The 15438-nt window shown below is 47.2% G+C and overlaps 1 protein-coding gene and 1 long non-coding RNA gene across 4 annotated transcripts in view; one reads left to right on the plus strand and one right to left on the minus strand.

Moving 5' to 3' along the window:
* Nucleotides 1-322: 322 nt before the first annotated feature.
* Bco1 (beta-carotene oxygenase 1) overlaps nt 323-15438 on the plus strand; it is a 36863-nt gene continuing 21747 nt past the window's right edge. The window contains exons 1-5 of one of the 3 annotated variants that reach the window (XM_039097427.2): nt 323-576; nt 2413-2541; nt 8647-8776; nt 11751-11898; nt 13734-13881. In XM_039097427.2, the coding sequence (XP_038953355.1) occupies nt 513-576; nt 2413-2541; nt 8647-8776; nt 11751-11898; nt 13734-13881 (619 nt within the window). In that variant the 5' untranslated portion in view covers nt 323-512. Of the gene's footprint in view, nt 577-2412; nt 2542-8646; nt 8777-11750; nt 11899-13124; nt 13641-13733; nt 13882-15438 lie in introns of those variants that run through there. The other 2 variants (NM_053648.3, XM_039097426.2) reach the window with 2 other exon arrangements.
* Nucleotides 10649-13037, minus strand: LOC134483653 (uncharacterized). Its single transcript, XR_010060494.1, has 2 exons — nt 12508-13037; nt 10649-12368 (listed from the first exon to the last, which is right to left on the minus strand). It is a non-coding gene; the product is annotated as an uncharacterized LOC134483653 (long non-coding RNA).

Genomic DNA, 15438 nt, shown 5'->3' on the forward strand with positions numbered 1-15438 from the left:
TTTGCAGAAGACAGAGATGTCACCAACCCACACCTCGCAATAGCTAGGTCAGGGCCTTTGATGGTCCCCTCACTTAAAGAGCCTTTTCTGGTCTCTCTGGTCTAACCATAAACACATCCAGTTCTCAGGATGGGCTAGCTCAGGCAAGCTCAGCAGAACGCACCAAATCGTCTCCTCCAACTTAGAGCAGAGCCTTCCCTGGCTAAGTTAAAAGTGAAAACTGAGAGAAAGAGTTGGAAACACACTAATGGGATTAAAGATTAGCAGTAACCCATGGCTTGGGAACTGACCTTTAACCCAACACACACACACACTGTATAAATTATTCAGCAGCTTCCGGCAGCAGACCGAAACCCCAGCCAGCAAAGGGGAGGAAAGCAGAGGAGGAGACCGAGTGTACAGGGACAGATGGAGGCATCAAGGAGCAGAGGGCAGGAAGACAGGACGCTTTGAGCACACGGGGCTTTGTGTCTATTCCACTGACAACCTCCTCACTGCCACCCACCGGTTCCATGGAGATAATATTTGGCCGGAATAAGAAAGAACAGCTGGAGCCATTACGGGCCACAGTGACAGGTGAGACTTCTGTATTTAGATGGGCATCTTTTTCTTTTCCTGTGTTAGAAGTTGTTTGTGGAAGCCTTGACCCCATATATGGGAACAAGATGAGGCAGGATCCAGAAACAGTTTCTGTAAACAAATGGGGTATGTTTGCACACAGTAACTCAGTGTCGAAGGGGAGAGCAATTACTTCCCACTGTCTCCAGAAGAGTGTTGGGAACGCTCTGATAGAGAGCCACGTTGCAAGTGGGGAGACCAGAGGACAACTTGCAGGAGTTGGTTCTTTCCACCATGTCCATCCCAGGGATTGAACCCAGGTTGTCAGGCTTGGCTGTAAACGTCTTTACCTGCTATGCCATCTCACTGGCCCTTAGGTGGGGTTTTCCAAGGAATTGCCTTAGAAGTTGTTGGGAACCTTTTCAGCTTTTGTGTATATTTTCTACGATTCAATCTGCAACTCTGTGTGTGTGTGTGCATATACATTAAATTGCATACATTTAGGTGACTATTAAAATATGAAAGAAAAATTTGCGGTATCATTCTTTGAGTATATTTCCCTTTTTTAAAGGCTTTTGTTATATTTAATCATGTGTGTGAGTGTGTGTGTGTGTGTGTGTGTGTACATCTATGTGTGGGTGTGTGCACGTGAGCACAGGCACTTATGAGCTGGCGTGGGCACTGGGAACCAAACCCAGGTCCTCTGGAACTGGAAATGCAGTGTGTGCTCTTAGGCACTGCGCCATCTTTCCAAACCCTCTCTTAAGTTTCCATGAGATGGATGTGTTGGTCAGGGTCACTGTTATTGTGATGAAGCACCATGACCAAAGCAACTGGGGAAGAGAGGCCTTATTTGACTTCCACTTCCGCATCTCCATTCATCATCTAAGGAAGTCAGGACAGGAGCTCAAATAGGGCAGGAACCTGGAGGCAGGAGCCGATGCTGAGGCCCTGGGGAGCACTGCTTAACAGATTGCTCCCCGTGGCTTGGTCTTCATAGACAGTGGAAGGAGAGCGCTCCTGAAAGTTGTCCTCTCAATTCACACACACCCAAAGTCAGGCTCCTGTGCCAGCCTCAAGTCAGCACTCACCTTGTTTCTTGAAACCAGACCTCTGGGGTTGGGGATTTAGCTCAGTGGTAGAGCGCTTGCCTAGCAAATGCAAGGCCCTGGGTTCGGTCTCCAGCTCCGAGAAAAAAAAAAAAAAAAAGAAGAAGAAAAAAAGAAAAAAGAAAAGAAACCAGACCTCTGACCAACCTGGAACTTACCAGTTTGTCTAGACTGACTACCAAGTCCCAGGAATCCTCCTGTCTCTGCCTCCCCAGCACTGGGATAACAAGCCCAAGTTATCTATTGTGCCTGACTTTTTTCTCACATGGGTTTGGAAGATGAGCTCACAAGCTCAGAACCTCCTGCTTGTGTGGTAAGCACTTTATCCACCGAGCCATCTCCTCAGCTGTCCCTCAAGACTCAGGCTGTTACCTCCAGAAAGCCACTGCTTCCCAGCCCTTAGCCAGGTGAGGCCCTTCTGCTCTGCACAGCACTGGGCTGCGACACTGCCTCTGGCGCACTGTATTTGGAGCATCTATTCTTCTATATCTTAATGGACAGTGAGCGACTTCAGAGTACGGACGGTGTCTGTTCTCCTTGGTCCTCTTCAGTGCTAGCAAACTGTCTGCCCCGTTGTACCATTTCTAGAAGGGACCGTGGAGTACATGGACAGATAATGGGTTTACACTCTGTGTACTCAGTTCCTTTCCAGGACCCCCCCCCTCATCCCACCCCACCTTTTTTTCAAGTTTTTTTTTCAGTTTGGTCATGGGATCTGGAAACTAAACGGTTTATCTTTGAACAGGCAGCATTCCAGCATGGCTGCAGGGGACCCTGCTCCGAAACGGGCCTGGGATGCACACAGTGGGAGACAGCAAGTACAACCATTGGTTTGATGGCCTGGCCCTTCTCCACAGTTTCTCCATCAGAGATGGTAAGAGCCTGGCATGAGTTTGCTGTTGTCATGGTAACCGATGCAAGGTTGACTCTGTGGCCCGAAGCAATAGGAGTTTGTTCTCTTTCCATCCTGGAGGGTCAGAAGCCTGAAATGGATCTCACTGGGGCGATGCCCAAAGTATTGGCGGGGTTGCTTTCCTTCTGGAAGCTCTAGGGAGAACCCAGTGCCTTGCCTTCGCACGATTTCAGAAGGTGGCTGTACCCTTGGCTCGTGGCCACCTTCCTGTCTCAAACCAAGACTTACAGTCTTACAAGGACTCTATAACGCCACCGTGACCAGTCACACAACCCCACAGCTTTAGATGAGTAAGACTTACAAAGTCCCTTCCTTCACACGGGTACCGCAGGGTTCAAATGCAGGTTGATCCTGGAGAAAGCATCGTCCCACAGCTCACTGCCAATGAAAAAGGTGCCCAGGGTTCTTTATCATCTCATCTTATGATAGAATCCCATGGGATGAGCAACACCGGGAAAGGGGGCAAGATGGGAGCTCAGACATGACTTCAATCAAAACGAGGAGAGGCTAGAGTGAGAAGAAGTAACCTGGGCACACCACTTACCCTAACCATCATGGCTGTGCGTCTCTCCCATTGGTAACCTCGTCGTCTAAGGGTCCTCAGGTTGCCAGCCAGGCTTCTCATCTCCTCTGGGACACACCCCCCCATTGACTCCCTACCGTGTAACAATGGAGGTAGAAACAGAGTATCAAGCTCTCCTGCCTAGTTCCGAAGAGACTCGCAGGAAAATTGGGGTCGAGGGATAGAGAAGAAAATGGGGGAGTGTTCATTTTGTTTTGAGTACTTTATGGGGGTCTTTCATTCTTTAGATTTTTGTTTTATTTAGTTTAATAAATCTCGTGCAGGTGTGTGTCATGTTGAACCTATCTCCCATGTTATTCTACGCTCTTCTTCTCACTCCTCTCTTTTGTCTCCTAGAGAGTTTCACTTCTGCTTTTATTACATATATGTGTGTGTACATGTATGTATGTAAATGTATTATGTGTACATACACGTATGTGTATGTATATGATTTTATGCAACTATGTGTTCTCTCTATATGTGTGCGTACATATATATGTGTGTACATGTATATGGTTTTGTGACTCTACGTAAGATCCAGGAATCACAAATGAGAGGAAACATATGAAATTTATCTTCCCAAGGCTGATTTAATTCACTTAATACAACAGCCCCTGCCTCCATCCATCTTTCTGCAGATGACATAACTTCATTCTTTACAGCTGAAAGAAAACTGAATTGTATGCACACATCATATTTTTTTACCCATTCCCTCAATGGACACCTAGGTGGGTTCCAGGTCAGCTATTATGTTAGAGCTGCAGTAATCATAGATGTGCTGGTGTCTCCAGGGTGTGTAAGTATCCAGGAGTTGGGTCATGTGGTAGAATAGTTTTAGTTTAGTTTTATGGGTTCTTTCTTTTTAAAGATTTATTTTTGATGATGTGTACCTCCTTACATCCATGTATGGGTATGTGCATGTGAGTGCAGTACCCTAGGAGTCCAGAAGAGGGCGCGAGAGTTACAGTTGATTAGAAGCCACCCAACGTGGGTGTTAGGCACTGAACTCAGGTACCCTGTAAGAGCACTGAGCATTCTAAAATGTGGATCTAACTCTCCAGCCCTCATTTTTACCTTTTGAGGAACCTCAAACTGACTTCGAGTGGTCAGACTGGTTTTCATTCCCACAGGAGTGGATCCTGACCAGCCCTTAGGTTTCATGACTGCTGTTTTCTCTGAGGTTAGTTGAACTCTTAATGTAGCTTTGATTTCATTCTTCTGATGGCTCGTGAGGTGAGGCATCTTTTTGTTTACTGGTATTTCGTAATGGTTGTCATGCTTTGAGACTGTTCGTTTTACTAGCACACTTAGCTTTTAAGAAATTGAGGGCCAGGGTGGTGTGGTAGTGCACTTAGAAGGCAGAAATGTAGTGAGAATTTTGGTTTCTTTAAAAACACAGAAATATTACGGGACTATGCTTTTGTTTTAATCCCAGGCGTTGGGCTATAGGGCTGCTTCACAGCAGGTGACTATGATTTGCCTGGTGATATAGCAGGGGCGTGGTTTTACCAGCTGCTGAGAGTTCTGCAATTGTGTGGAGTTTGGAATTCTGGGGACTCTTCAAAGGATTATAAATGCTAGAGTCCTGGCTGTTTGGTTGGTGGTTGGATGCTATGGGTTACAGTTTGTCAAGTCATCATGCACAAAGAGACAAAGAGAAGAAATTATATATCCCGACGTTGATTAACTTGCCCCAAAGAACTCAATGACTCTAATCAGCAGAAAGGAGTCTAACTATTATCGTCACCCCATTTACCTTCTATCCTTTTTTCTCTCCTACCTGGTGTTACAGTGTTAAAGAGTAGAAGAAGGGCTGCAGAGATGGCTCAGTGGTTCAGAGCACTGATTGCTCTTCCAGAGGTTCTGAGTTCAAGTCCCAGCAACCACATGGTGGCTCACAACCATCTGTAATATACATTAGATAAATAAAAATTTAAAAAAAATCACTGATCTATGTTTCTGGACCCTGAAAAAAAATCAATTAAAAAAAAAGAGTAGAAGAAGAAGAAGGTAAAAGAAAGTACCTACAAAGTAGCCAAAAATTCAGCTACACAGAAGCAGCTGGGTCTTTGTGAGTTCAAGCCCAGTCTAGCTACAAAGTGAGTTCTTGGACAGCCAGGGCTACATAACGACACTTTGTCTAAAAACAAAAACAAAACCTAGCAAAGACTGGATAAAGAGAAGCAGCAGAGAGGAGGGAAGCTGGAGAAGGATTTCTTTGTCTAAATCTGAAAGGAGGTCAGAATAGAGAGCTTGGCTTAAAGCAGGGGCAGTGGGTGATGTCAGGTCTCTCTCAGCAAAGAGACCATTTCTAGGACTCAAAGTCATCTCACCAGTGTGCACATGCAAGAGTGTGTGTGGTACTCATATGGGGGGATGGAGTGTGTGCATGTGTGAGCAGTGTGTGTTGGGGGTATGTGTGTGTGTACATATGTGTGGTACATGTTGAGGGCAGTAGGGATGCACATGTGTGTGTCATGTGTGTGGTGGGGTTGGGGTGGATACTGTATGTGTGGTATGTTTCAGGGTATATGGGTATACATAGCATGTGTAGTGTGTATTGGAGGGTGTGTGGTGTATGTCTAAGTATGTGGGTGTATGTGTGTATGTGTGTAAGTGCATGTTGGGGAATGTGGATGTAGATGTATGCATGTGGTGCATGCTGGGATATGTGGGCATACACAAGTATGTGTGGTATGTGTCAGAGTAGATGGGGACACACATGTATGTTTGGCTTTTCTTTTAATGTATATGTGTGGGTACACACCCACATTCCTGCCTTAATCACAAAGCTTTCAGAATTGACCCAGTTCTTGAAGATAACAAGCAGGAGATTTCTGTTTACTATGTCCCTTCATATGGGGTATAGGACTTGTGACAGCAGGGCAGGCAGTGGCTTGGTGACTTTAATGCTCCAGCACTAGCTTTGAACATTTTCAGGGCTACTTTCTCTCAGGGCCTACAGTGTTCTGGGATCTTACAGCTCCATGTTTATAGGAAGTGGGTAGTCTGGCCTGAGAGTTTACATCTCACGTGAAAAGAATTCACCTTTTATGCCAAGCATCCTGGGGTGCAAAACCTTAGCCAGTGCCATGTGGATAGTGGCATCTCGAAGGCATGACCAAAGAAGGGCAGGCCAAAAGTGGGCCTTTGTTCAGTGCAGCGCTTGGCTGGGGACCAACATCGGGTTCATCCCGCAGGCAAGTTTCCAGCCTTAAAATATCAAGAGTTCTCCTCGACCATTTAGAATTTTAGCAGCCAACATCCATGTATAAGAAACTTTTATTTGCCTGTATAGTAAGTCTGCTAGGTCAAGTCCTGGAAGCTTCCAGCCTCTGTACAATCCAATCTAGGCCTAGAATGTTTTCAGCCTCTGAGACTTGCTGCTAAATAGGCTGACCCTTTCTAACTCTTTCTGAGCTCTCGATGGCTGGTTCAACTCTATTCCGCTCAAACTCCTCTCCAAGCTGACTGATTCAATCTAGCTTCTCTCAGCTTCTCCTGAATTGCTCAGCTTGGCCTCATACTAACCTTGGCAATCTGTTCTAATCTTCTGGCTCCTTCTCATTCTCTGGTTCATTCTGTCTTCACCTATGTCTAGCTTGTTCTCTCTCACTGCAACCTGATTCTCTATAACTAATTGTCCTGGTAAAACTGCTTCCTTGTCTCCCTCTCTGCACTGCTCTCTTAAGTAGCTTCCCTTTCCTCTTTCTTCTCATGGGAGTTGGGCATAATCTCATTCTGTCAAATCTTTCTCTGATTCACCACTTTGTCTGCCACTCGATTAGAAGTTGCTTTCAAACATGGGTGCTTCCTTCTGCAAACTAACTTGACCTTCATTGTTTGGGATTAAAGGTGTGTGCTAACAGCTGGTCCACGCCAGTATTTACTGAAATACTGGTTATTTCAGTAAATAACGAAGTCTCAGGGTTCACAGGGTGATCTAATATCCTTCAACAAATGTTCATTGCAATGAGTTCTTGGTCTCGGTCTAGGCCTCTGGCTTCTGCGACACTGTCAATGCTCACTAGAACTACTCTCAGACATCCTATTGTTGCCCTGTGTCATGAATATTCGGCAGCTTTGAATCTGCAGGACCAGGCCCTTCATGGGGATGATGGAGGCATAGATAGGATAGATGTTGGGGTGGGTGGACTCAAAGTCCCAGATCCGGGCCTGGATGGTAGCTGAAGCTCTCCCTTACCCCACACCACTGGAGCCAGCTCTCCAGCACTGCCCTGGCTTGCTCACAGCCAGCAAGGGGCAAGACCTGCTCTCCAGCTCTCAAGCCCTTGAGGCAAGATCACCTGCAACCACAACACCAGGGCAAGCTCCACTGTGCTGTGCAGACAAGGTTCAGGGCTGGTCTCCTGAGTGCTGCAGTTGGTGAGGGACAGGGCCACCTCTCCGGCTCTCCTGCCCTCTGGGCTGACTCTCTCTCCACCTGCCGAGGGGTGGGGTGGAAGGGATATTTCATTTTATATTTTATTTCTGTGTGTGTGTGTGTGTGTGTGTGTGTGTGTACATACAAGTACACGCATACACAGGGTGGGGGCAAAGAGTTCTCTCTTTCTACCATGTGGGTTCCAGGGGATCGAACTTAGGTCATTAGACTTGTGAGCAGGTGTCTTTATGCACAGAGCCATTCCCCCCAACACCCCCTTCTCATCTTACTTCATTTTTATAATCCACCATGTCTAATTGTAATCCACCATGTGCATAGGTGTGGGGCTGTCCACTGGAGCCTGGGAAACGGGATCACGCCTCTTAAGAAAACTCTCTCTCTCTCTCTCTCTCTCTCTCTCTCTCTCTCTCTCTCTCTCTCTCCTCGAAGCCTACAACTGCCAATACCTCTGGGAGGGCTGTGACCTCATCTCTATACATGTCGACTGTCCTGATGTCACACAGGCAAACAGTTGCTGAGTCCGTGAGTTCAGCAGTCCTACTGAGTCTACGGAAGGCACTGTTTCACTTTGTCCTCCCAGCCTCTGGCTCTTTAAATCAGGGTCATCCTCTCCTTTCTCCCCTCCTCTCCAACCCCCCTCCTCCCCTCCTCCCCCACTCCCTTCCCCTTCCCTTTCCCATCTCCCTCTCCCTCCCCTTCCACCACTCTCTACCTCCCATCCCCCTCTCTTTCCCTCCCCCACCACAGTCCCTTCTTGTCTCTCTTTACCTCTTTATCTCCCTCTCCCTCCACTTCCTTTCTCTTCCCCCTCCGCCTCACCCTCTCTCTTTCCCTTTCCTGCCCTCTCTCCCTTCACACACACACACACACACACACACACACACACACACACACACAAAACACATCCACATTTTTTAGTGTGTGCAAATGAACTTAGACTTCAAATTCCCTTCTCACTGTAGTACACGTTTTCATGAAAGAGGCTGGTCTGGGTCAGCAAACCTTCCTCTGGACCCCAGTGAAGCCCCTAGAATGTCTGGGGCCCTATTTCCTAGGTCCCGAAAGGTACCAGGCTGACAAGTGTCTGCTTCCGTTTCAGGGGAGGTCTTCTACAGGAGCAAATACCTGCAGAGCGACACCTACAACGCCAACATCGAGGCCAATAGAATCGTGGTGTCTGAGTTCGGAACAATGGCCTACCCAGACCCCTGCAAAAACATCTTTTCCAAGTAACACCCCCCTTCTGAATTTTGACAAAGTCATACTTTTGGATATTTCTGACGGTCAAAACAGCCTACCCATTCTCCCCTATTAGTTCTCTTTGGGGCAGAAAAAACAAAAACAAAACAAAACAGCTAAGACCACATGGCTGGCCTGTGACCTCAGATGCCCCGTATGATTCTTGATCAGTGACAGCAAGGGAAGCAAAGAGCATGTGACAATTGTCAGATGTTCACCTGCCCGGCTGGTGGGAGTGTGTTTGGGCATTATCAGTCAAAATTACAAATGTGTCTTCACTTTGGTCTGGAGATACACTTGCTCATGTCTGACATGACAAATAGACAAAGTTATTCCGGGCTATGTCATTCGTCATGACGGAAACGGCCGATAACCCAAGTGTCATTGCCAGAAGTCTGGTTGAATCCGCAAGGGTAAAACTATATAAGAAAATGCCTCAGCGAGGCTGCAAGGGCCCGAGGCTGCTGCTGTGTGGCACAAAGACAATCCTAAGACATATTAAGTTAAAAGGTTGTTGTTGGTGGTGGTGGGGGGATAATGTTGATAATGTTGTTCTAAAGCAGGGGAGGCCTGGGGAGACAGTGAGTGGGTAAGAGCACTTCTTGGTTGTTTTTGTTGATTTTTTTGATGTTTTAAAGCAAGGTAGGGTTGGTAGCTTAGGATTTCTATGGCTTACAAAAAAACAAAACCCTACCATGGTCAAAAGTAAGTTGAAGAAGAAGCTTACACTTCCACATTGCTGTTTATCACCAAAGGAATTAGGGCAGAATTTCAGGCAGGGCAGGAACTTGGAGGCAGGAGCTGATGCAGAAGTCATGGTTACTGGCTTGTTCCCCATGGTTTGCTCAGCCTGCTTTCTTATAGAATCCAGAGCTATCAGCCCAGGAATGGCACCACCTATGATAAGCTGGGTCCTCTGCCATTGTTCACCAATTGAGACAATGCCTTATCCTGGGTCTCATGGAGGCATTTCTTCCACTGGGGCTCCTTCCTCTCTGAGGACTGTAGCTTGTGTCAAGTTGACACAAAAACAGTCAGTTCAGCTGGAGAGATGGCTGGTGGGTCAGAGCACTTGTTGAGAGAAAGCATGGAGTCCTGAGTTCAAGTCCTCAGAACTAAGCATTATCACAAGCATGCCTGTAGCCCAGTGCAGCAGTTTGCAGACAGCCTAGCTCCAGGTCTAACCAGAGACCTTGCCTCAAGGGAATGTGATAGAGAGCGAGAGGCAGGACAGCTGATGTCTACCTCTAGTCCATTGTCCACACGTGCACAGGTACACGGACCTGCACACAAATGTACTACACACACATGCACACACATACATGCACACATACACATACACACATGCACACACATACATACACACATACATACATGTACACACATATGCAGAATACAATATACATATGCAGAATATACAAACACACATGCACACACATACATACACACATACAACACATGCAGACACACACATACATGCACACATACACACATGCATACACATACATGCACACACACATACACACATGCATGCACATACATGCACACATACATAGACATGAAGACACACATATACACATGCATACACATATAGATACATGTATACACATATAGATACATGTATACACATACTAACACATACCACACATGCACATATGCACACACACACACACCTCTTTTCAAAGCAAGACACATAGATGCATTCTGTGATCAGGGAGGGAAAAAGCAGAAGTAAGTTTAGATGTATTTTTGCTTGCACAGGGCATAAGGAGATCCCAGAGGACAGTCAAGGCAGTGGGAAGATGAGGAACGAGAGGGTGGGGAGATTTTTCTGGAACACATCTGAAATCATCGGGGTTATATGAAGCAGATGCTTGTATTACACATTCAACAATTAAATTCTTGGCTACAGAGTCAGGCTCGCTCCCACTATCTCTCTTCAGATACACTTCAGAGAGCTATGGTAAGACTCAGGGTGGATTGCCAAAGATAGGAAAACTGCTTCTGCTCTCCCGAGGCTGACATCATCCTTCCCTGGAACAGGGCGACTTGCCCTTGCAGATGGGGCTGAGCTGGGGTGGTGTCAACAGAGAGAAGGGAGGGGACCTGAAGGACTCCAAAACCTTACCTGGAGGAGAATCCTGCAGTTACATCCTCTGTCGCTAGGGGGAGCACCACTCAAGGCTTGCATCCAGGCTTTGCCATTTGTATCAATTAATCCCCCTTGGGTTCTCTTTCTTCCTGTTTGCAATTTGCCATTTGGTGAAATGAACCCCGAGTCTTACAGAACATGAGTTTCTTTTCCTTTTTGATGATGATGATGATGATGATGATGATGACGACGACGACGACGACGACGACGACGACGATGATATAATTATAATGCCTAGCCACATACTCAGAAGGTGGAGGCAGGATAATCAGAAGTTCAAGGACATCCTTGAACTTAGCAAGTTTAGGCTAGCCTGGGATAAATGAATCCTTGTTTCAAAAGAAAAAAATCAACAAGTAAACAAACAAAAAACCCACAAATGATTTCTTGAACAATATTTAAATATTCAGTAGGGAATTTAGATTGTCAATGCAAAGATTAACCGTTTGCTAGGTTTGGGGAGCATTATGAGTACAGATCTGGTCTCTGTGTGGCTACTTAAAAGAGTTGGAAGCATACCAGTTCCTGCTGGTTCTAGCTGAAGAGACCCCTGCACTTCAGACACTCGGGAGGAGTGTCGTGTGGCCACACTGCCCCAGCACCTTACTTGCTGGCTGACTTGTTGTAGACTGTGTGGGGAGCCCGATACCTGAGTCCCCCAGATTCCTCAAGTGACCCAGAGTTGACACCCAGAGTCTTTTCTCTACTGTGGAAGCAGAACACGCTACACGGTGAGAAAGGCAGGTCCCGGAGGGTAGCCTTCCCAGTTGGCCAGGCGCAGCGGCTAACGGGCTGGCTTTCTCTCTCTCCAGAGCTTTCTCCTACTTGTCCCACACCATCCCCGACTTCACAGACAACTGCCTGATTAACATCATGAAATGTGGAGAAGACTTCTATGCCACCACAGAGACCAACTACATCAGGAAAATCGACCCCCAGACTCTAGAGACCTTGGAGAAGGTATGGTAGGCTTACAGTCAGCGTCCATTCCTGACCCAATGAGGAGCCCCGCTCCCCACCCCCCAGGGGGAAGGCAAGCTACCCATAAGCCTCCCCTAATGTCTCAGCTGCCTTACTTACACGGTGCTTGCAGTTACAGTAAGCAAGGACTGCATGGTGTCCATCTTTGTGGCTGCCCTCATTCCCAGTGGTTCCCATACACAGCACAGTCATGCGCTGTTTAAGTATATTTCAGTTAACCGCAGGATACGTGCGTGATGGGGATCCCAAGGCTGGTTCCACCTAGCGACACTGTACCTATCTTATCGGATAAACCCTATGCTGTCCATATGGTGATTAAAAGCATGTACCGTGCTCTTTCAGATGATCGGAGTTTGGTTCTCAGCACCTTGGTTGTAACTCCAGTTCCAGGGGATCTTATGCCCCTTCTGGTCAGTGTGGGTACTGCAATGCTCACCCACACACATACCCTTTAAAAAGTATAGACATAAAAATAAATCTTTAGAACACATCCTCGTCCCTAAAAGTGGTATAGACTAAGCACCTTTGAGAGAGAGAGAGAGAGAGAGAGAGAGAGAGAGAGAGAGAGAGAGAGAGAGACTGACTTACTGTCTTGCATTTATGGAAGCCACAATTCTAAATCCAATATGTAGAGCCAGTCTCTGGCAGGTTATAGAGCTTGTGTGTTTCCCAGCTCCCGAACTTCTCGCCAGTCCTCAGTGTTCCTCAGCTCATAGACATATCACTTGAATGTCCACCTCCTCAGTCCCATGGTAGTCCCTTGGTGTCTGTGCGTTCCAATTCCCCGTGTTCTATGAACACGCAAGTCTTAAAGGCCATAGCCCACTCTCACGTGGTACAGCATCATCTTGTGGTGATTACACGCTCAAAGATGCTATTGCCACGTGAGAGCACATTCACAAACGCTGGGGTGAGGACTTCCTTCTGTATGTTTGGAAGATGGTACGACTATATCCATAGTTCTTATAGGACCCAGAGCGTCCTACCCACAATGACCTGCAGAGGGAGGTATTACTCAGAGAGCAAGGGCATCCGCTGACAGAACCGCTTCCTGGGAAGCGCTGGGCTAACATTCCCATGAAAATCAGTAGACCCCCGTGCCAGTTTGCTCCAGCTAGTTGTTGGAAGCCACAATGACGTCATAAGGCATTTGCGCGATCTGCTAAATTGAACACCTATCTTAGCCGGGAAATTACGTCTAGTTCCTTAGAAACTAGGTGGCAAGAGCCCAACTGATGCATGCTGGGAAATACCGGAAGGGCCAGAGCCGGACCTAACTCTTAGCTGCCAGTGTTATCCTGGAGAAGGGCAAACAGCTGTTTCCTAGCCATCTCACGGTTCTCAGGCTGTGGTCTGTTCTGAGCAGGGGTTATCGTTCAAGTTGTTAGTAGAATTCCTGCTTTAAGTAAATGGTTTCATAACCTCGTCTTCCACAGTATAATCATGAGAGGCATAGAGAGCTGTATCTCTGTCTCTGGACTCCAACAGGGGTGAATTTAAATGACTTAATAGGATTGACACAGAAGTGGCTGAGACTGGCCGGAAGGTGGCGATCTACATACCCCCACCATTGCTTAACATCCTTCTTCCATGGGGCATCCTGTCTCTATGCAGAGGATCCTGACAAGCCCAGGATGCAGGATGGGAACCACAGGCACAAAAACAACATGAAACAAAACATGTGGCTCATTAGCTCCCCACAACGGACTTCTGCCACCAAAGTAATACAGACTCATATCTGGTCACGAGAGTAGACATCTCTTTAAAGGTAAATTAGGATCTTTACGAAACGGAGTGGCTGTTGTATTTTACAGGTTGATTACCGGAAGTATGTGGCTGTAAACCTGGCTACCTCACACCCTCATTACGACGAGGCTGGAAATGTCCTTAACATGGGTACCTCCATCGCGGACAAAGGAAGGACAAAATACGTGATGTTTAAGATCCCCGCCACAGCACCAGGTAAGTCACGCTGGGGATCTAACAAAGCAAGGACGGCTGGGTGACCCTGACTGAAGTCAGATTTGTGTTCGTGACACACTTCATGGATTATTCAGGTTATTATTCACGGTTTTTGTCATTTAGTCAAAGGCAAAGGTTCTTTGGGGGAAGAACTCAGTTTTCTCCTTTAAACATAAAAGGGACGTTTCTGAGATTATTTTGGATAAAAGAAATCCTGTCTCTATTTTAACGTCCTGACTTTTAGGCTCCAATTCATGAATTCATTTTTTAATCTATCCACCCACCCATCCATTCACCTATTGATCCCTCAGTCTACACATTCAACTACTCACTTTCCCGCTTCAATCACCCATCCATCCAACTATCCATTTACCCATCCGTCTATTCATCCACCCATCCATCTACGCATTGATCTACTTGCCTATCACTCAACTGTCTACTCATCCATTCACCTACCCCTATCCATCCATCCATCCACAAACACAACCATCTATTTACCTATACACCGATCCATACCACCATCCATCCATCCACTCACCTACATAGTCAATCATCCATCCATCCATCCATCCATCCATCCATCTATCCATCCATCCATCTGTCTGTCCATCCATCCAGTTAGCCTATCCTAACCTTTTCCCTTCGCTACTAGTTTAGTCATTTTTAAAAGTCTCCCGACAAACTTTATATGCCAAGATTGTGCCACCCCCTCTATCCCGCAGCCGGGCTCCCAGGGCTGTTGGGGTGCTCAGCCCTGCTGGGATCCACTCCAAATTCCACACCCTGTTCCCAGAGGCTTCTGGACCTCCTCCTCTTAGGGCCGGGTCCTGGAGCAAAGCCCAGGCCAGTGATTGCGTGTTCCCGAGGGGGAAGAGGGTGAGGTTCCCAACCTGTGTTTGTCTGGGACCCTTCTGGTTGCCACACCCAGCAGATGAAGCCTTCAAGGGTGTATGACCTGACCTTCTGGCCTAAGAAACAGGTTTCTGTGACCCCAATAGCACCTGCCTGCTCCCCACCCTGACCAGCTGTAGAAAACCACCCAGCTGTGACAGAAGCTGGGAGTGCAGCGCCCCCAGGTCAAAAGGTGCCATGAATATTATTAAGTGAAACTCAATTTACCCGAGCTGATGAAAGATGTGTGGTCCAGTCCAGCACCTTAGAGCTCAGACTGGGGTCTTGCAGGCATTTTTTTTTTTATTTGCCACCTCATATCACAGGGGACTGTGAGGTGACCTGGTGTTGGTCACATGGCTTACAGGAGCCCTGACATCATGCAAGAGTCGGGGGCAGGACATTCTTGCCCTGCCTGCCAGACCTGGCTCTGTGTTTCTCTTCGTTTGCGGAGAAAACTAGCCCACAGCCCCACAGCGTCCCCTCCCACCCGCCAGCTGTTTACAGTGTGCACAGGTGGCCACAGAGAGGTGGGGACATTGACAGGGAACTCATTATAAACCAGCCCCAGGACTGGGTGGGGAGGCCTTTTGCCCAGGGCTGATTCATGCTTACAAAGGACTCAGAAAACAGAGCGCGTGTACACACACACACACACACACACAC

This window comes from Rattus norvegicus, chromosome 19 (genome assembly GCF_036323735.1).
Source record: "Rattus norvegicus strain BN/NHsdMcwi chromosome 19, GRCr8, whole genome shotgun sequence".
Classification (NCBI taxonomy): Eukaryota; Metazoa; Chordata; class Mammalia; order Rodentia; family Muridae; genus Rattus; species Rattus norvegicus.